The sequence below is a fragment of the Drosophila kikkawai genome, chromosome 2R (genome assembly GCF_030179895.1).
Source record: "Drosophila kikkawai strain 14028-0561.14 chromosome 2R, DkikHiC1v2, whole genome shotgun sequence".
Classification (NCBI taxonomy): Eukaryota; Metazoa; Arthropoda; class Insecta; order Diptera; family Drosophilidae; genus Drosophila; species Drosophila kikkawai.
This window is the reverse complement of record NC_091729.1, coordinates 17,194,267-17,215,055: the sequence shown is the minus strand read 5'-3', so window position 1 is coordinate 17,215,055 and position 20,789 is coordinate 17,194,267. Positions and strand designations below refer to the sequence as shown.

Genomic DNA, 20,789 nt, shown 5'->3' with positions numbered 1-20,789 from the left:
GTTGCTGTGTGAAAAATCACTGCCAGCAGGCCTCATAATTGCCACGCCCCCTTGGAGGGCAAGGGATGGACATTTGTCTGTCGCCAGCAGTCGTCGTCGCGGTTCTGCCTACGGCCCACGGCCCAGCGTTGACAAGCCATTTGTCACATTTACACGGCCGCAGAACGAAGGCGGTAGAAGAAGCCTCCTTCACATTCACACCCACACCTGCTGCCTGCAGGTGTTTCTTCATCGTCAGAGGGGGCGATGGCATTAAAGCGGAACAGCGTCGCTTGAATCCATGGCTGACCCACTTGGAGCCTCTGCCAAGGCGGGGATTTATGGAAGCGCCTTTGAATCGCTGCCAAATCAATTTGCGGCCAAGTGTTTCGGGGAAGAGTGATCATCACGAGGCCCAAGTAAACAAAGCTTTCCCAGTCAGTCTCCCCAATCACACGTTCTTGCAACAACACACAAAAAAACCAGCCAAAAAATAAAAATTCAACCAAATGAACCTCGTGCGGAGGCTTAGAGTAGGCCAGCTGGGATCATGGGCAGCTAGCTTTCGGCCATACTCCGGCAAGGACAAGGACAAAGGCAAGTCCAAGCCTGATCCTAAGACCCCGCCTAAGACCCCGCCCAAGGCAGAGCCCAAGAAGGATCTTACAAAGGCTAAGGATAAGTCTCAGGAAAAAGATAAGGGCAAGGGCAGTAACAAGGGTGCGGACAAGGGCAAGAGCGATTCTATCGAGGCTAATGGTTTCCCCAAGGACACCACCAAGATAACCTTGATCAAGGGCGAGGGTGCGGGTCCTGAGCTCATGAGTGCCGTCCAGGAGGTGTTTAAAGCCGCCAAGGCCCCCGTCGAGTGGGATGTCCACGACGAGTACCAGGTTTCCCCAGACAACGAGGATGTGGCGCCGGCGATCCTCGAGAGTCTGCGCAAGAACCGAGTGGGCCTCAAGGGACCGGTGGACAGTCGGCACTGGCAGCGTCACATCCGCAATCAGTTCAAACAGTACGCCTACGTTTCGGCCTGCAAAAATATCCAGGGCCTGGAAACACCCTACGGCGAGTTCGACGTCATGATCATTCGGGACCAGTCGGAGGGCGACTACTCGGGTGTCGAGCACAGCGTCGTGCCCGGAGTGTGGCAGACTATTAAGGTCGGCACCACCGACGGAGCCCGGAGACTGGCTAACTTTGTGTTCCTCTATGCAACGATGAACAATCGCAAGAAGATCACGGTGGCCCACAAAGCCAACATCATGAAGATGACGGACGGCAACTTCCTGGAGGCCATGCAGCGACTAGCGGACACTTACAAGAAGAAGATCAAGTTCGAGGATCGCTACCTGGACACTGTCTGCCTGAATATGTTAATGAAACCGGATCAGACCGATGTGCTCACCTCCTCCAGTATGTATGGCGACGTGATGCGAGTCATTGCCGGCAGCATGATGGGAGCGCCGGGCATCTGTCCCGGTTTCTCCGTGAGCGCATTGGGCACCGTCTTTGATTGCCGAATGAAATCGGATCTGGCCAATCCCACGGGTCCCCTGCTCGCTGCCGTCCTGATGCTGCGTCACATAAAGCAGGAGAAGCATGCAGATCGCATTGAGTGCGCCATAAGAGGCGTTTACCGGGACACGGACATTCGCACAGAGGATTTGGGCGGTACGGCCACATGTTCCGAGTTCGCTGAGGCCGTCTGTGAACGGTTGGAAGGGAATTAATTATATTTTTGAGGACTATCTACCTTTTTGGGAAAATAATTTCAAAATTTAAGTTTTAACATATAATTTTCGACATAAGAAAAATCAAATTTAAGATTATAGCTATGGAAACTGTTTAATATTGTATGATTTTACTTAAAATTTTATTAAAATTATATAAGCGCCCCCACATAGATGTATTTTCCTCGTCCTATACATTGTGATAACTGGCTTTCCTTGGGCGGAAAACTATCGCCGAACTAAACACATCTATAATATGTAATTACCTCGCATTTAATTCACTCGCTCGAGGTCATAAAAGTCGCAATTCGCTTGGCTATCGCTGGCAGTCGTATATTTATATAGCCATTCTCCCTGGCGCCCTGCTCCCTGGCACCAGATCTCTGGTGCTTGCCGTGCATTTCGGCAGATTTATGGCCGCCTGGCATTAACCGCCGCAGATGCCAGCTGCAGTTTCCTTCGCTGGTGCCGCTGGTGCTGGCCCCTTCCTTCCTTTTTCGGCTCTTAATTAAGTTGCATTTCGAGTCCAGCCACGTGGCCAGGATCAGGAGGAGCAGGCAGAATGAGCCCGAGAGGTGGCCGGTGCACTTTCTGATAATAAAAGCACATGTTGACATCTGCCCACCGTGTCAGGCGGCCATTATGTACCTATTCGCTGGATGTTGGATGTGAGATGTTGGCTGTGGGATGTTGGCTGTGTGATTGTGATGCTGGGTGCGAATGGTGGTTCCATTGGCTGGTTGGCCTGGGGAGGATCTTTTAGTGGCGCTTAAGCTTTTTACACATTTTCGTTTATGGTTGCTGCCATTTCGCTGTTTCGCTTCCTCCTCTCGGGACGTGCTGTCAAGGCTGTGCCTATTAGTCCTTGGCCGAAAGGATGCCTTGTTGTTCTTGGAGCATCTCTTTGTTTCCCTCAAATTGGAATGCCATAAAAGTGCGGATGTATGTGTGTGTGTGTGTATGCTAGCTTATTTAAAAATCATCTCAGGAAAAAGTCTGAGAAAAGGGGCAGCTTATTCCTTCTGTCACTGGGCGCTCTTCCATTTGAGCCCTGGCCTGGCCCTTATCCTCTTCGCTTTTCGCCTTTCCTTTCACCCTTCGTCCCCTTTTTCCCTTACACGCCATGGCGCCCTTTTCGTATCTGGTGTTTGTCTGCGTCGACTTCCGTTTCCGGTTGCACGCCACTGCCATTGTTTCGTCCCTTTTTTTTTATGACTTCTGGCACACACGAGCCCCCCGTCCCTCCCTTCCCCGTTTTGTGCCTTTTGTTTTCAGTTGACTTTTGATGAATTTTTATTAAAAGCAAATGGGCAATGCACCAAAATGGAAATACGAATCAAAACCCAAAATTGGGCTGCAGTAGCAGCCGTAGCACAACGTGCTCTTGAACGAAAATGTCGATTCAATTTGTGGCCCATGCATTCGAAAACGAATGCAAAATTGAGGCCAAACTCTAGACCGGAATAGGTGTTCCCTTAGACTCTTTTGGAGATTGTACTCTCGGCTTGGCATTGCAGTAATTTAATAACGAAATTGAGCCAAATAAATGTCTGCCTGCGGGGCACTCTCTATTTATTTCTTTGTTTTTCGATTGTGTAACCTTTGACCTTCTCGGACCTTCGGCTCCAACTCCAGTCAGTTGGAAGTTTGTTTGTTTCCTGTCAAAGCAACGAACTGAGAATAGGAAACTGGAATTGACTTGCCTTTGGACCCTTACCAAATAGCTGAAAAACTTCAGTAAATTAAGGCTGGACGGCACAATTAAACCCTTGAAATCGCGGACAGTTGCCAGGCAGCCAACTGCTTTGGTAATTCGGCCCCGCAGGCATCATTTGCACATTGCCCTTTGCTGATAAGGATGATCATCGGTGGGCGGCTGTAGGGATTCACTGCGACCTTGGGAGAGTTTGAAATGATTTGATTTAATCATCGACGCGTAGGCCAGGACAAACGAGTGGCAATGAATTATTCATTGGGGCGCTTAACAACTTAAATTGCCTTGGGTGGAGCTCCTCCTGGGAACTGTCTCAGAAGTTTATCACGCTTTCATGCAAAAATTTAAATTTCGTTCTTTTAATTGACTTACCAAATCTGTTAGCCGAATTACAAATTAGTTATGATCGGGTGGGAATTTTGAATAAATAAGGCCGCGCGCACACTACGAGCTGAAAGCGGAGCTGACGGCTGAGAGCTTATCCGCGGAAAGCTTATCAGCGATCGGAGCTTTTTGCAGCCGCGCACACTGCGAGCTGAAGCTGATGTTGATTTGTAATTGTTTTTCAAGCAATACGTTTAAAAAAAAACATCTTTTAATTCTTTAATATTTTTAAAATATCGTTGTTAATGCGATGACATATTTATTTAGATCATCATGACATTTAAATTTTCGAAATCGGACCACCCAGTTCTCCAGAATATGGTTGACAAAGTACGTTTTTTTAGTGTACTTTGGCACCCTGTATCTCGGAAAGTTGACAATATTTTTATTTTAATAAATATTAAAAAAATTCTTCATACTTTTCTAAATAACTGGACAGAAATTTAAATTTCTGTTACTTAAGCGCTAATTAGGGCATTTTTTTAAAGAATAGTCTAAAAAATCAGCTCGCGTCAGCTGCTAACAAAATCAAACATGTTTGGTTGATCAAACAGAGCGGAGCGGAGCTGACCTTATCAGCTTTCAGCTCCGCTCTCAGTGTGCGCGCTCTCATACAAGTAGTGTGTTTGTTTCAGAGAGCTGATAAGCCGTCAGCCGTCAGCTCCGCTTTCAGCTCGTAGTGTGCGCGCGGCCTAAGGGAAGGTTGCAGTTGTAATTTAAGATAGTCAGGGGGTTACCAAAAAAAGAATGTCTATTTCTAAGAAATTTAAAGAAATCCTTAACAAGCCACCTGAAAAATTAGGAATTTCATATACTTCGCTTATTTTTTACAACTTTAATTAAACTTACAAGTGTTCACTAGATATGTCAAGAACTTTTAACGAGTTTTAAACCCTTGTTAAGTCCATCACAATTGAATTAACCGCATCGTTGCTACCTGCACTTAGCTGTGTTCCTTGTTTCGCCTCGAGCAGAGTCATAAGCCAATAGCAAACATTTGCTACATTAGCGCTGGACATTTTTACCTGATCCTGTAGCTGCTGTTGCTGAAAGCGAAAACAGAAAACAGAAACAGAGACCAAATGGCTCTGCGATGATACATGGCTGGCAGCAATGCAATTAAGAATGCCACCGATAGCAGGATAGCCCTCTCCCTACTCTTGGACCAACTGAAAATCTCTGTGAAATCCTCCATGAAATGCTCCAGAACTCCTCCCCCTGGAAAATTACCCCCCCCCCAGGCCTGAGCTGGCTGGAACCGAATTGAGCCGAGTTGAGAGCATGTAATAAACAATGGCAAATAGCGCTTTCGAGTTGACAGCGGAACACTAAAGCGGTAATTGCATGTAAACATCGTTTGTGAGCGGCGGCTGTGGCGGTGCACTGCCTGCGGCAATGGCATAATTAGTGAGTGTGTGAGTGATTAAAGCCAGTTGGCACGGTGGAAATTTTAGGAAAATTGATTTTAATGGTTAAAAAAAAGGATTTGTATGAATTGGTCTAGCATAATTGTTAGCTAAGCTATTATTTGAAGTTAAGGTATATCAATTAGGGTTTTTATAGCTTAGAGTTTTGACTAAACCTCTTTTACTTAAGGTTGATACTGTGGTAAATTTCAATAAGCACAAGTAATTTATCGTCTCTCCACTTTAATACTCAAATATATTCTGGTTTTGTGCACTGTCCAACTAGCTAGAAGGGTTGTGGTGTCATCGACCTTTAGTGGTTTTCTGAGTGTCATCTGCAGATAAAGACTTTGGCGTCCACGTCACTCAGCCGAAGTAATCGGAGCCCTCCAGTCCCGTAGTTATCCATCCCAAAGTGTCCGTCAATCAAACGATTGCCAATGGCCTGTCGAGTCGAAAGTCTTGCGTACATTCACCGGGCGTCAAAGCCAGAACTGGTTGATATTCAGGGTAGGATGGAGATTGGATACGACGGCTGTCCTGGTGTCTGTGAGCAAACTAAGCCCGAAAACCACCTCGTGCGTTAGGGAAATGTCAATCACAATTTAAACAATTTAAGACAATCAGAGGCGATAGTTTTAATGAGTTTACTGGTGACATTTTTAATGTAGGATATTAGAAAAAAAGAAGTAATTAAATAAACAAATACATATTTAACAAAACCTAGAGATTTCCATATAAAACTTGAAATTTTTCTGGGTGTATCCCTGTAACTTGAGTATCAGTTGCTGCCAACATAGAATAATGTAATAGATTCCTGCCAGCAAGCTGCAAAGTCAAGAAGGAAGCCAGCGATTTGAACAATCTGCCATAGAGTTCATGGAGGCGCCTCTCGGATCCCCAACCAAACTGGAAAGATGTCCTGTGGGCGTGTTCAATGGCAGCAGCAGGCCTTCAGCTCAGCACAACGATTGTGTTTATGTTTATGCGCGTTTATTTACGACTTGAAATTTGAATAATTTACGATGGCGACGACGGCCGGCCAAGAATGCAGTGAAGAGGACGGCTGAATGTGTGGGCAATAGCATAGCTACGAAACAGCAAAGGACTAGCAGGATACTCCAGTTTCCAGTCAGCCTCTAGCCGCCCACTTCCACTCTACTCCCAAACTGAGAAACGAAACAGGACGTGAAACATTGAATTTGCTTGACCAAAAACTAGGGCTCTGGGAAATTTTGTCCGGTCATCCGAGTTGCGCATAACCCTTGGCCAAATCGAGCAGATTGCCAATGTGCAGCGGCGGAAACAGCGGTTGCGATAGCGTTGAACACCACCGGAAACACAAAATGCCGCTATCGACCGGAAGGTAAATTATTGCAACATTGGACTGCCCGACATTTTCATTTTCATTTTCATAACCGTAAATTGTTGCATTTGGCGCAGCGGCATTTGCCATGACAAAAGGTATTCATATATACAAACAGGGATCAAGTGCTGGCCATTTTCGCACGGAAATTGTCCATTATGCGGACTGTTGAAACCGGAAATGCTGTAAAAATACCCATTTCAAGTACTGGTACTCCATTAAACAACAATTTTATTTCATTTGAAGGGAGTGATCGGTAATAATAGGTCTTTATTTGGTTCCAATTTATTGTTTTAGTGCTATTGTCATCTAAACATATTTAATTTACCTAATTAATAATAAATAAAATAATATTTATAAAAAAATATATACCAAATTGGCTCGTTCTTATCTCTTTACTCGCTGATCTTGTTTTGTTACTTTAAACTTCGTTATCTAACTTTTAATATGTAATATAGGTTTTATCTTATCCAAGCTAAAAGTATTTCGATTTAATTAAAAACCTGTAGACTCATCAAAACTTTATTGTTGCGTATCTAAAAATAGTTGTAGATATGTAAATACATTTCTAAACAAAGTACCATCATAGTTATTAACTGAAAAAAAACCTTATTAACTAATTTACCAATAAATAAATGTAAAATAAAACACAATTATTTGACTATTATCAAATTCAATTTTTAATTAACACCGTATAACGGTATAGCAAACATCAACCTTGTGGCCAAGACTATAGTTTTCTGAGCTCAGGACAGATAATTCAAATGTAAAATTATTAAATATTATTAATTATTAAAGGTGGGGCTCTTTTCTTGATAATTTATTTCTTGGTTTCCTCGAACACTTGGCGTGCCAAACTTCGCATGACCTTGCCGTTGGCATTCTTGGGGAACTCGTCCACAAAGATGACGCCGGCATTCAAGTGCTTGTACTCCACCACCAGCTTCTGGGCCACATGCTCACTGATCTTCTCGGCACTGATATCAGCACCTTCCTTCTTGATGATCAAAGCTCCGGCAGCGTCGCCATATCGCTCATCCCGGACTCCGACGACGCAGACATGCTTCACCTCCGGCAGCTCGGCGATCACCTGTTCAATCTCGTTGGGCCAGTAGTGCTTGGACTTGTACTTCAGCAGATCCTTCTTGCGGTCCACCAGATACAGATTGTTGTCCTCGTCAAAGTAACCCAAATCTCCCAGATTGATCCAGCCGTTCTGGAGAGTGGCTGCTGTGTCCTCTGGATTCGCCAGATAACCCTCCCACTTGAGGCCAATGTCGATGAGCACCTCTCCGGTTTGATTCACATCCAGTTGCTGTCCGTTCTCGTCCAGGATTTTGACCCTCATACCAGGGGCCAGGCGACCCACCGAACACTCCAACGACTGATCGCAGTTGATGGTCACCACACCTGTTTCCGTGGTTCCATACGAGAACATAATGTAACAATTGGGCATCAGCTCCTGGGCACGACGGAGCAAAGCCAGAGATATCCAGCCACCGATCACGAAGGAAATATTCAGACTCTCCAGGCGTTCGGGAGTAGCCAAGGGACTTGTGTACATTTCGTATGCCTGCCAGGGAGCCATGGCTATGCAAGAAACCTTGTACTTGGTCACTATGTTGATGGCAGTCTCTGCGCTGAAGGGCTTGCTGGACAGGATGCGGGTGAAACCGCAGATGAGATTCATGATGGTAATCGAAAATCCAGTCATCCAGTCAATGGTGGCACTGGTGTATAGTACATCGGTGCTGATGCATAGTCTGGGGAAAAGAATATTTGGTTTAGAGTCGAAAGAGAAACTGTCATATCCAAAACTCACGAGTTGGTCGAAGCCACGTGGCGGTGGGAGAGAGCCACGGCCTTGGGCAGTCCAGAGGTTCCGGATGAGCACAGAACCACAGCGATTTGGTCTCCAGTTTTGGCCAAGGCAGCGGGTCTAAAGGGGATTAGATTAATCAGTTAAATATAATAATTATTACATAAAAATTGCATAAAACTCACGCATAAATCTTCTCGGCGGGATGGGGTTTCACCAGATCCTCGATGCTTGTCACTCCCTCCACGCTACCCGTCAGCGTTATAATCTTGGGCGCCCACTCCTGTGTGATCTCCTTGATCTTTTCATAGTCCGCACCATCGATGAACATAATCTTGGGCTTGGTCACCGAGTACAGGCCCTTGATGATGGCCGGCTCTCGGGAGTAGTTGACGGCATGGAAGGGTGTGGCTTGGAAAAAGCAGGCGGTGGCAAGTGGAATCACATAGGTGTTGGAGTTGGCGACAATGCCCACCTTATCCTCTTGGGTCAGACCCTCGCTCTTGAAGTACAGGGCAATGCGGGTGGCATAGGCCAGCATGTCGGCGTTGGTCAGCACGGTTCCATCGTCGTCGTTGATCTACTTTTATATAATCGAGCTCATCAGACCCTGTGGTTTCTCTCCTTGGGAGGTTACTCCAGCGGCACCTACCTGAATCACATTGGTGGGCCAACATTTCAGCGAGTTGAAGATGACCTGGCCGACGGAGGTGTTTGGATCGTAGAGAGTGGCCCGGGGCACGCCGCTCCAGATCTTTGTCTCCTTATTGTAGAAGGTGGGGAAAATTGCCTTGGTCGGCATTCTGCTAGTCCAGTTTGAATTCGCTTATGAGCTTCTATTGCCACTGCCATTGTCTTTTTATATCGCCTTGGGGCAAACGTTTTATCATATCAATTTCGCACTTAATCGGAAATCCGACGAATAAAGAGTCCAAAGTTTATCCAAAACTGTGAAGCCAGATTAGTCAAAAATTCTTGGTACTGAACACTATGGGGTGGAAACATCAGCTGATGTTTGTTATGATGGGCTCACCTAATCTCCGCAGAGCACATATTTTTAATTTCCGTTCCAAATGGGAGTGACTTCCGTATTTTTTCCAGCGACATGGTAACAAAGAGTTCCAGGAACCCTGCACCAGGTGAGTGATTAAACCATGGCTAGGTCGGGAATAGCTCCGTGTGGGGTTTTATACACTAGAAGAAATTGTTTTTTGATTTAATTCTTTGATAAAATTATTAATTAAGAGGGAGAGTTTTCTTGGAAGAGGTAGCTGTTGCACCATTAATATGTATATGCCATATGCCTTAAAATGTAACAATAATCTTAAAAATTAAAGTGTATAAACTTTATACTATAAAATGCACATTCTCGACAGCAATTTAAGCCAAGTTCATACCCATGTATGCACTTTAATTTTACCCCGTGCTGCTTTCAAATCGCTCTGCAAACTAGTTGGCCTTTTTAAGTGAACTCCCCGCTGCAGCAGCATTTTATTATTCTTGCAATATTTTTGGGGGACCAGAGCCACGCCCTGTTGCGCCATTTGCATTGTGTGCGTGTGGGTGTCTGTGCGGGTGCCACCTCCGAAAGTTGGCGGGAGTTCAGCTGCATGCATATATTAACATGAAATTACAGACAGAAAACGGCCAAAAGGCAAGCGAAATGGCTTAAAGAGTTCCTGAATTTGTTTCGGGGGCAAATGCGGAAAATGCAGTGACTGCAGCAGACAAGATGCTCCCGATTGGCATGCAAATAGAGGGTGGGTCACTTCCGGTTGCAGCATCTTAAAGCTTTAAGTCCTTAAAAGTCCTTGACAGCAGCAGGATGCACATGCCTCGGCGAATTGATTGGCGGTTTTCTGGCCGTCTGTTCTGGCGGCTTCCCTCAAAGTCGGTCGCTTTGCCCACTCAGGCGTGACAGTAGCCGTCAGTTAATAATGCGCATTATAATGAGACAGCCACACCCCGAAGTGCATCCAACTCCCCAGGTCTCTCCTAAGCACACCGCAAACTTGTCGGATTGATGAGATGCCCGGATAGCCCCATATGCCCAGCCAACTTAGTCATCGCAAGACCGGTGTGCCAGCTAATTAATTAACATCAACCGAGTGCGAACTCTTGCATAATTGAATAAACAGTCGATGCCGGATAGGGAAAATACTATAATGCTCCGGAACTTATCTGCTTACGGCATTATTCTTTCTGAATGAATATATTGAAGTGCGCCTGATAACTGGACAACCCTAGACGAGTGATAACTGAAAAATCTAGATAACTGAAGTGTTAAACTAATTGAGTTATTTGGCTGATAGCTGGGAAAAAGCTTTTCTACATAAAACAGTGCCTAAGGAAAGTTTAATCACAAAATGGAGAGCTTTAAAACGAATTAAATGTATTAAATATAAAATTCTAATGAAAATGATGCATTTTAAATGGCATTTATTATACTAAAGGCAAGTTAAAAACAATGAAATTATAAAAGTTGGATCATTATTTGTATATCCAGTTAATATTATAATATCTGAAGAATTATTTATTAATTCCCCATACAAATTAAATGTACATTCATCAAAGCTCAATCTTATTCCCTCTCTATGGCACACATTCTGTCACTTTTTGTCGCCGCTGCCTGCGGTCATCGTCCCTGACCTTAGACACACACACAGACCGAGGGCTGCCAAAAACAAACCAAAAACAGAAAAAAAGAAATCACAGTTGAATTTGCGTTCGGGCGTTATCACGCTTATCACACTTGTTGGTGCTCCGCCACGTGTTCGATGTCTTTCGGGGCGCGCAACTGTCATAAATCTTGCATACGCCCTGTGGGCATGCGCGGGTGCTGTTCCATTGCCACAAAGTTCCCCAAAACATCGCACCATTCATAAAACCAGGCGATGTTTCCTGGCCGAAGACTCAGGACCGAGGAGGATGCTGCTGCTGCTGCTGATGCCAAGGACTGGACCGAGCCAACAGTCTGCTGTCTGGGGACTTGGCTAAGTTCAGACAGTTTGCGGTGATTCCTTCGACGAGGCGGTTGCAAGCACGGCTCACTCGGCGCACTCGGGCTCGTCCTAACGCGGGGTTAACTGAGAGAGAAGACGCCAAAAAAATACTCGTATGCAGGCTGAACGACGACGACCAATGACCACGAATTAGCCACAGTTAAGGGCTCTAACGCATTGCCGAACTAGCTGGCCGTAGTCTATGCGGCTGGAGTTGGCAAAAGTTTCGCTCAAGTGTTGTTAAGTGCTGCAAAGTTTGCCGTGATAGTTAAGTGCGCCCTCGTAACTGAAACTCGGCCGATTCGGGTTGCCTCACACGTTGGCATTTTCCGTACACACAAGTTTTTCTTTTCGGCCCGGGCTGGGCGGCTGCCTGTCAAAATGTTTTGGCCCCAACTTTTCGTACTGCTGGCCCCCCGCAACAATTGAAGTTTTGACAACGAAATTTAGTTAAGCCGCGGTTTCATATATTTTTTTGTACGGCCTAGCCCAGCGTGGAGGTCGCGGTAAAAAATAGTTTCGAACTTTTTGCAGCCTTTCGATCCTTGTTTGGTTAACTACGTGTACGCGAGCAAAGTGAACAGATTGAACGTGTGATGTGAATGGTAAGTGCAGCAGATGCAGTTCAATTTCCGGGAAAAATTCCGAATTTTTCTCAGGTTTCCCTTTGAAAAATACAACACAAAAAAATGGGGAAAACACAGTTTGCTCTTCGTCAAAACTGATTGGCATTGTGCGGATAGATAAAGAAATGTTGTGTATTAAGTGAAGAAAGAGAAAATAACATTTCGGATCAAGTTTCACTGTGGCAAGAAATATATTTCTTTGATTAATATTGAATTTAGGTAAATTGAAATGGAATATAAAGGGTTCTCATATTAAATTTCAACCATAAAATTGAACTAAAAATATTTTTTTATAACAATACATAACTAAGTGATAATTGTACACATAAATTGAAGTTTAAGCTTAGCCTGGAGAGAATATATTTATCATCTTAGTAGTTATGATAAGTTAGACAGTTTCATGTTTTAAAGGTCCTTTTTAGATTACTTCCTCCCATTAGTAAATTTCCTATTTCCATCATAAATGCCATTTGATTTCAAATGTTCCTCTTGTCCAATTATGTTTGCTTGCAACTGGCCAAAACCTAATTGCCATTAAGCCAAAGCCAACCAAAAACAGAAATTTCCAAAGATCTGACAGCTTCTCAGCTTCTCTCTCTGTGGTCCTTTGTTGGACATTTGCATGTACCTTTGCCAAAATGTGTTAAACTTGTGGTAATTGCTACTTTATTGCAGCTTCGTGTCCCCATTATGAAATGGACACGAGGAGCTCCCCCAAAAGGAGTCCCAAAGGGTCGAACCCACATTTGGCATCCATACGTATCCGCATCCGCTGGCTCTCCCAGGCGCATAAATATGCTCACAGTTTTGGGTAGGGACACATTACAATACCCGAGAATGTGCGTGTCGCATCTATAATTAAGTGAATATAAAGCATGCTGGGGGGCAACGGCAAGGCACACAAGGAGACATTCCATGCTCTCACACATTCTGCAAAACATTTGCACCAGAAATTGAACATGTCGTCCTGGTCGTCCTGGTCGCGGAGAATGCCCTTAGTTATCTGTGAGTGGCATTTGCCAAAGACGTACGCATTTCATTCCGGATGAAAGGGTATGCAATCAGGACACTTCATGGAGCCATTTTTGATCTTTCACCTTCTTTGGCTAGGAAATCATAAGGGGGTTTTGCTGTACAACAAGATATTTTTAGACTTACTTAGTGGAGTTTTGGAAAAACAATGTTTTTAATTCTCTAATAAATGTCACAGATTTTCTATAATTTTCAGATTCTATAGAACTTAATTTTCTTGAATTTCCTCAACACATTCAATTCATTTTTGGGTAAACCTTTATGAACCATTTTCCGTTTTTGGAATTCCCCAACAATTGCAATTAATATTGGCAGATGCCTTGTGCTTCCAGCCATAACCTTTAACCAATAATGTTCGCTTGGCCTGCACAGACTCTGGCCGTCTGGTATTTTTGAAATATTTCCTCGAAATGTCAATACCGGCATTCTCCCCTCCCTGTCGGCCAAAACATCAAAGAGACCCGACCAGTTTGGAGGGAGAAACCTGAGGTATCGGAGTTGGTCCATATAAATGCGGACAAAGCCACACGTAGCACAACACACATGGCCAACAGCAAGCTTGGCAAGTCAATTAAATTAGCCGTAATATACGGCAAATGTTTGCCTAGTTACTGTTGCCTCTCCGCCACCAGACTCGGACTCCGCCTCCACCTACGCTTGCGTCTTTGCCCCGGCATCTGGCATTGTCCTTGTTTGCTCTTGGCTGCTCATGAGTAATATGCACACATAATTATGAAAAATACACAAAGCACTTGGTCGAACTACAGTAAAGTCTGGCTGAGATCAACGTTGTTTAAATCGAGGTCGAGTCCTTCCCTTGTTTATTTTCCTATCTCGGCTACACAGTCCATCGTCTGCGGAACTCCTGTCTTGAAACAACAACAATACATCTGGTCGAAAACATCCACCGCCGCAGGGCAAATAAAATAATTACCGCCCGGTCAGTAAACACAAATTTTACTGGTAATAAATTTTACAGACTCTTGAATATAATTTACGTCCAACGGCCCATTTAACACTGATGCACTGCGTCATCTCGTGCGAAATTAACGAATGATTGAGTTTCTTAGGTCAGATAAGCATCTTAAAGGATGTCTGATTAATGGAAAACATGTATCCAATATAAACTGAAATGCATTCACCTCAAAAAGGATGGTTGGCTTGTAATTTGAACCTCGGGGCATTCGGAGTATTTGTAAGAGTCTGTAAGCCATTGAAATATTTGCCCAGATCTGCCGACGATAATTCCCTTCAAGTGGCTTGAATCCGTTTGTATTCTAGGACACCAGCAAAAAAAAGAAAAAGAAAGAAAGGAAAGAAACAAAACACTTACGTAAAGAAGAAAATCTGCGATAAATCCACAGAAAGTCGAAAGGAAAAAAAAATACGAAAATATACGAATGAGACCATGAAAATTATGGGCAGCAATATTTTTGCTAGCTGGTTTTTGGTCCGTTTTGTTGCCTCTGCCATTTCTGTGGCCTAGACGACAACGCCGACGACGCACAAGGCAAAAGGCACGAGCTTAAATAAATAAAATAAATCAAAAATGTAAATCAACACTCGAACGTCGTATATCTATATATGTACATATGCGGCTGGGATAATAATTTGCACACACACAGACAGGATCTGGATATAGTAGTTGATGGCTGGATATATGGATATCTGGATATCTGGATATATGTGGGTATAGGAGGGCAGACTCTACTCTCATTAAACTCGCCTCGACTGGATGTACATATGTATCTGTGTGTGCAGTCGTCCGTTGACTTTGCCATTCCCTGTGTGTGGTTTGTCATTTGGTGTCGGTCTGTAATGAAAGAAATCATGACAAAGCATTCATTTATGGCCCAAGGAACTGTTTGGATTTCGAGTGTCAAAGAAAATATTAAATTATCCAGGGCACACAAAAGCTTCTAACGAAGCATTTATTTTGTTTTATTTATTATTTCTCTCTGTCTGTCCTGCCCTCGTGGCAATATTGAGCAATAAATGAAACATTTACAAAATAAAATTCATGACTGCCCGAAATCAAATTGTGCTCACAACTTTCTAATATAATTGAGACCGAGACAGCAGACGAAAAAAACAAATCGAAACAATGGACACTGCCAATTATTTATGTATATTTGCTTTAGAACTACTCGCTTTTTTCCTTAAAATTGCCTCTGGAATATTCAATTAAAACGTTTCCTTGCTTGTGCATTGTTTGTGGACTCTAGGCGAGGGACATTGGAAACCCTTTGAAGAGTTTTAAATGGATCAGGGTCTTTACTAGGAAACACTCAGTTGTGCCAGGACTTTATGTAATTCCGTTCCATCAGCCAGCCAGCCCGCAGCAATGTCCTGCCGCCACCTCTTCATTTCATTTGACTAACTGAAACGTGACACAGGTCCATCTTCCCCCTTTTCTCCGTTGGCCACCAACCTGTCTGCCCGTGTCCAGTCCCTTGCCAGGGATCCAAAGGAAAACGACTGTCTGCCTGCCTGCATCGGCACATTTCTTGCCAGACTCCTGCCGTGGATCCTTCTTCTTACAGCTGTTTATAATTCCGGGAGGAATCCACTTCATTTTTATCAGCATCATCACGGCATCTTGCATTTTTGAAATGAAATTGTCGTTCCATTTCTTTTGCCGCCTCACTCATCGTCGCCATCAGCATCTTTAATTCCATTGCGCCTTCGTTTTTATTTTATTTTATTTTTTTTTTCATTTTCATTTCTACCTTTTGGCAGCGGCTTGTCATTCAATTTGACGCCACATTAATTCACTGCTTTTTGCTCCTTTTTGGTCAGTTGATATTTGCATACTTTCTCCTTTTAATTGCTTCGTTATGCGACGTGCTTGTATTTCCGCTGTGCGTGGACCACCCGGCGTATACGCAATGTCACAAGCTACCCAGCTGCCCGGCTGCTTGGGGAGCTGAAATAAAAGTTCGTCTCAAGTTGATATCCCATAGGTAATTAGTACGTAATCAGCCAAAAGTTTCAGCACTCCCAGTTGTGCATTTTCCCAATTTAAGCATCGCTTAAAGTACGTTTGAATGGATGATTAAACACACGAAAAAAGGAGCTAAGAGCTATAAAATAGAAGCAAACTATAGAGAAGAGCTTTAAAAATATAGTTTTGAGCTTAAGCGTTCCAATTAACAAATTTAAACTATTTTTTTGAAGCTAAACCTAAGTCTTTAAGGTTTATTTGGGTTTAATTTAGGTCAATTTATAAATATAAAATATTAAGGGTTTTAATATGTAGAACTTGTGTTTTTTTTTTATTAGTTATTTTAAACCTCTCTTTTTGTGTTTATTTTAAACTAATTTCTTTAACTAATTTACTTTAACGTTTTTTCCAGTGCAAATGCTGTGGAAATAGTTTCATTCTCCACTTACCACTTGCACTTTGAAGTGGAACTTTGGCTGGCACGCTTCCGGATCCGCTCCCCTTCCCCCCTTCCCCCATTCCCCAATTCCCCACTTCACAGCCTCCTGTTTCATCGGTCATTTTGCACAGTTTTCGGGGTTGGCCTCTATTGTTTTGATTTCCGCTGTGGTAGATGCCGGAGTGGTTCACGTCCACGACCATGTCGATGTCGATGTTTTTGGGTTTCAGAGCGGCGAGGCGAACCGTGGCATGGCGGGGGGAGTTTGAGGCCCGTGTGATGCTTCAATGGCAAACAATAATAAGCGCCTTCTGCATCTTGTTTGGCCGTAGTCCTCCATTCATCCGTCGCTTTGTGTCCAAGGGAATAGAGAATAAAGTCCAATGGTATGGATTTAGAGCTCCATTGCCAAGGGAACAGCTGGGGACACCGCAAAATCGAGCTGGCAGGTTTCTGTTTGTCTTTGGGCGCTGGTTCAATTGGGCAGACAAATGTTTTAGCAACGTTGTTCCAGGTCCTTTATCGCTTAGAGTTTATCAGCCAATGACTGCAGTTTAAGTCCTGCAATTTTACTCTCTGGGAGTCCTTCCACAGACATGGTGCTAATGCTGAAACCAAATCATTTTCATTTCAGTTTGTACCCGAGAATACTTATTTTTTGGCAAATAAAATCCTAATGAAGCCGACAACGCTTGGTAGTTAGTCAAATTCAATGACCTTTCGGGGTATACATACAATATATATAGTATATATACATATATATAGATATTCTTCCTAAATTGTTATTCGTTTTTGTATATCTCTGGGGTTGCCTGTGGGCTGCCCCGAACTAATTTTTTTGTTTGCCATAATTTATTTGGACTTGGCCGGAGTTTTCAGTTTTTCCATTTACAAAGTATGTCTATGACACATTTCAAGGCATTTTCCGGCTGGCTTTGCTGTGCTGTTTTCTTTGGCTTTCACCATTTTGCTTCCAAATAATATATAAAGTATACATATATGTATATATGCAACTTTATGAAAAGGGAAAGAGACTGGAAGTGGTTGGGGGTGAGGTGGTAAAACAACTATTTGGCACGTTATTCGGTTAGACTTTTCTATTATTTTTGTAAATTTTATTTCGGGCCAAAAACTTGGCAAGCAAAATTGTCGACAGCCGTCTAAGTGATTTTGTTTATTGTAGGGAAAACCGGAGCTGACCATGCACTTGGCAAACGGTCCGCCGGACTTTCATTCGCTCAAAAGTCATTGGGGAGCTGGTGCTTCAACTTGAAACCCGGATCCCGCATTGATTGCTGCTCCATGGCCTATTATACTTAAGTGCTTATCATAATTTGTGTGTATATAGTCTGAGGTCTCAAGTCTCAAGCCAAGGCCCACATCACCGGGCCGTGTAATTCCTCTCCTCTGTCGTGCATAAGTCGCCTTAGCGTCGAGAAAGGGAATCCCCCCGAGAATCGGGGGAAATGGATTCTGCAGTGCCGGAATAGATGACGGAGTGGAAAGCTGAGAAACAAAGAGCACAGGAAAAGAATGAGAAATGTAATACACTTTAAGGCACTTGGGACACCCGGCCTCACTTCTTTTTGAAGACACTTTAACTTTTATGATTCCATATTTCATACTTGTTCCGAGCCATTTATTCGCATATTGACGCCCACGGCGATTTGTTAGCTTAATAGGATTTTTATTTGAATTACTTTTTTCGCTCTTTTTTATGTTTTTTTGATAAAATTGTGAAGGGCAGGGAAATCCGCTTTAATTAGCGGCAGCGGAAATGATTTATTGATTGGTCCTTGACAAGGGCAAAGGCAAACATTTTTGTAAAAAAAAAAAACATTTTTAAAGTCAATTGGTAAAAGAAAAAATAAAATAAAGCTTTAACAAAGCTGATTTAATATTAAATATTTATAGAAAATTTTTTGTGATTTTTATTATTTTTCCCAATTTAGAAAAATTATAAATTTTAAAAGAGTTAGTATAAAAACAAGAAGAGGAATACAATTTTTAATTTTTGAAAAAATTGAGTAAAAAAGATTATGGATTTAAAAATAAAGGCTTTGAAAACGTATGCAGTCTATGGAAACCATTAAAATAAAACCATTTGTTCTCAATCATTTTTCAATGAACTTTTTCGGTTGAATCAATTTCCGCTAAAGCATATTTAATTTGTCAATTCGTATGTATGGTTATATATTTTTTTGGTCCCGGCATTAAATTAAATAAAAATCAGCTGAGAAATCCCTTTAAAGTGGCGTTGAGTCCGTTTTCATACCGCAAAGCCATTTTGTGGGATTTTCAATGTCCCTAAAACAGCTCAAACAAAACCCAAAAATGAACTTTTAGTCGCAAAATTCGGCTTGGAACCTACCCGCAACAAGCTCAACGGTGATGGCTATTTTGGATTACTGTCTCAACGTTTTCTCTCCTTTCCTTTTTTTTTTATTTCTTTTCGCTTCTGTTACATCCCGTCACCTTATCGTCCTCGCTTCTGGTTTCTCGCTTAAGCGATTTGGTATTTGCTTTGTTTATCTCTTGTTTCACAGCCTTAGTGTCCCTTACTTCTACTTTAAGGATATTATCTGTCCGAATCCTTTGTTCGGTTTCTTTATTTTTTGTATTTTATAATAAGCAAAGAATCCAGACGACGTCAAAGTATTGAATGAAATCAGTTGTATGTATTCTGTGAGTTAATATTATTTTTTCTCCAATTTGTTGTCCTCTTTCACTTAAGTTTGGTGCTGATTTATTTTCACATTTTATTCAGCAGTTTCTCATACTTATGGAGTATTTTTTTTCACACTTTAATGCCTTCCTCGCTCGTTTTTATGCTATCAAAAAATTCCATTAGCCGGCGCAAAGTCTGAATAAAGTTCGAGGCACATTGATTGCATTTGTGCAGTATATATCTTGGGGCAGCTTATACATATATGATTTAACATTTGATTCCATCAATTTTAGTATATATTATAATTTATTTGCGATCCTAATCTCAGCGCAAACAAACAAAATAAATTCGGGATTGATTCTTGAGTGAAATGACAGAAGTTTTTCACAACTTAACTTCGCACTTGCGTGCCACAGGATTTAAGTATTGAAATCGGATTTAAGGGCAATAAAGTGGGGTGTGATGATGGGCGTGTCGAGGGTTGTCACCGCAAATGCCAAAGCCAAACAGTAGGGCTGCCACCCGCAGTGTGGATTCGATGCCAACGCGGCGGATACGCAATATTTTCGCATTCATCTTCATTTTTTCACATTGTAGTGGCATTTACTTGTCGTTTTTATGCCTTGCCCTTTTTTTCGGCTGTTTGCCCTTCGTCTTTTTTAATATATATGTTTTATATAGATGTATATGTATAATGTATAATGTATGTGTATATTTAAGTGCCTTAACGCCGCCACAAGCCGCGAGCTTTTGGCCTGTTTGTCTACGTTTATCTCGTGCGTCCCCTTTACCAATCAGATTTCCTTTCGCAGCTTAATGCCAGAAGCCGCAGAATATTGGCGGCATATCTACCGCATAATGTTGCCATTTATTTCCTGAACGGAACACCTACGGCGCGTGAGTGTGTCTTCGTCATTTAAATATGTTTAATATGTAAATCGAAATAAATAAATTCCCCATGAGTTGTGTTTTTTAGGAATTTTGTCAACGGGTCTAGCTGTAAATTACAACTGGCCATGCATATTGATTGCCTTATTTCGGGCTTCATTACGGTTCTTATTGAATTTAGCTTAATATATTTAGGATGTCTTGGCCACCCTTTTGCCACTTTAGGCACTGCATTGCATACTTATCAGCCGACTTGTGACAAATTCTGTTGCAGACTTTTCGCTGGCTAAGTGGCTTTCGGACTGGGAAAGTTCTTCTCGAAGGAAACTTTTCGCTGCCAATTTGAATGGATAATTCGACACAAGTTTCGGGTCGCTGTCAAAGCAAGAGCAAAACTTTACTGTCTGTCGTCTACCCCGTATTTTTTGTTTCGTTTTTTTTTCACCCCATTTTCTTGTTATTTGTACTTGTTATCAATAAATAATTCATAAATAGACAGGCGTCTGCATGTGTTGCCAAAAGCATGCCGCATTGGTGAAGAATAAAAACACATTAAAATAAATCGGAAAATCCGGCGACATGCATACATATTAGGGATGGCAAGAGGTTTCGTTATGCTTTTAAAATGTCTCTTTATGTTTTTATATTAATATTGTATCAATATAAATATTTTACAATTTTTTTCCTGACATTTGGCAACTTGAAATTGGGTAATATCAAAGTATTATGACGCTACATTGTATCTTCTATTAAATTAAGCACGTTAATGGACACTTTTTTGTAAAT

At 42.5% G+C, this 20,789-nt stretch overlaps 2 protein-coding genes and 2 long non-coding RNA genes across 4 annotated transcripts; 1 reads left to right on the top strand and 3 right to left on the bottom strand.

The window, feature by feature from the left end:
• The first annotated feature begins 410 nt into the window (after positions 1-410).
• LOC108070772 (isocitrate dehydrogenase [NAD] subunit alpha, mitochondrial) lies at positions 411-1,884 on the top strand. The gene has a single exon (XM_017161371.3). It carries the CDS (start codon positions 489-491, stop codon positions 1,713-1,715), a length of 1,227 nt encoding a protein of 408 aa, XP_017016860.1. The 5' UTR covers positions 411-488; the 3' UTR covers positions 1,716-1,884.
• A 1,381-nt stretch (positions 1,885-3,265) lies between these two features.
• On the bottom strand, positions 3,266-4,224 carry LOC138928114 (uncharacterized). The gene is made up of 3 exons (XR_011444581.1): positions 3,802-4,224; positions 3,433-3,737; positions 3,266-3,373 (listed from the first exon to the last, which is right to left on the bottom strand). It is a non-coding gene; the product is annotated as an uncharacterized lncRNA (long non-coding RNA).
• A 3,154-nt stretch (positions 4,225-7,378) lies between these two features.
• On the bottom strand, positions 7,379-9,206 carry LOC108070751 (uncharacterized). Its single transcript, XM_017161348.2, has 4 exons — positions 9,057-9,206; positions 8,590-8,984; positions 8,408-8,524; positions 7,379-8,348 (listed from the first exon to the last, which is right to left on the bottom strand). The coding sequence occupies exons 1-4, from the start codon at positions 9,204-9,206 to the stop codon at positions 7,406-7,408; spliced, it is 1,605 nt and encodes a 534-aa protein (XP_017016837.1). The 3' UTR covers positions 7,379-7,405.
• Positions 9,207-14,203: 4,997 nt separating this feature from the next.
• Positions 14,204-14,873, bottom strand: LOC138928146 (uncharacterized). The gene is made up of 3 exons (XR_011444625.1): positions 14,655-14,873; positions 14,398-14,588; positions 14,204-14,341 (listed from the first exon to the last, which is right to left on the bottom strand). It is a non-coding gene; the product is annotated as an uncharacterized lncRNA (long non-coding RNA).
• Between the last annotated feature and the right edge of the window lie 5,916 nt (positions 14,874-20,789).

Coding starts and splice junctions, on each gene's coding strand:
- LOC108070751 (XM_017161348.2), bottom strand. CDS start 9,206: ATGCCGACCAAGGCAATTTTCCCCACCTTCTACAATAAGGAGACAAAG. Junction 8,525..8,589: donor CCCGCCGAGAAGATTTATGC/GTGAGTTTTATG, acceptor AATCCCCTTTAG/ACCCGCTGCCTTGGCCAAAA. Junction 8,349..8,407: donor CACGTGGCTTCGACCAACTC/GTGAGTTTTGGA, acceptor TCTTTTCCCCAG/ACTATGCATCAGCACCGATG.
- LOC108070772 (XM_017161371.3), top strand. CDS start 489: ATGAACCTCGTGCGGAGGCTTAGAGTAGGCCAGCTGGGATCATGGGCA.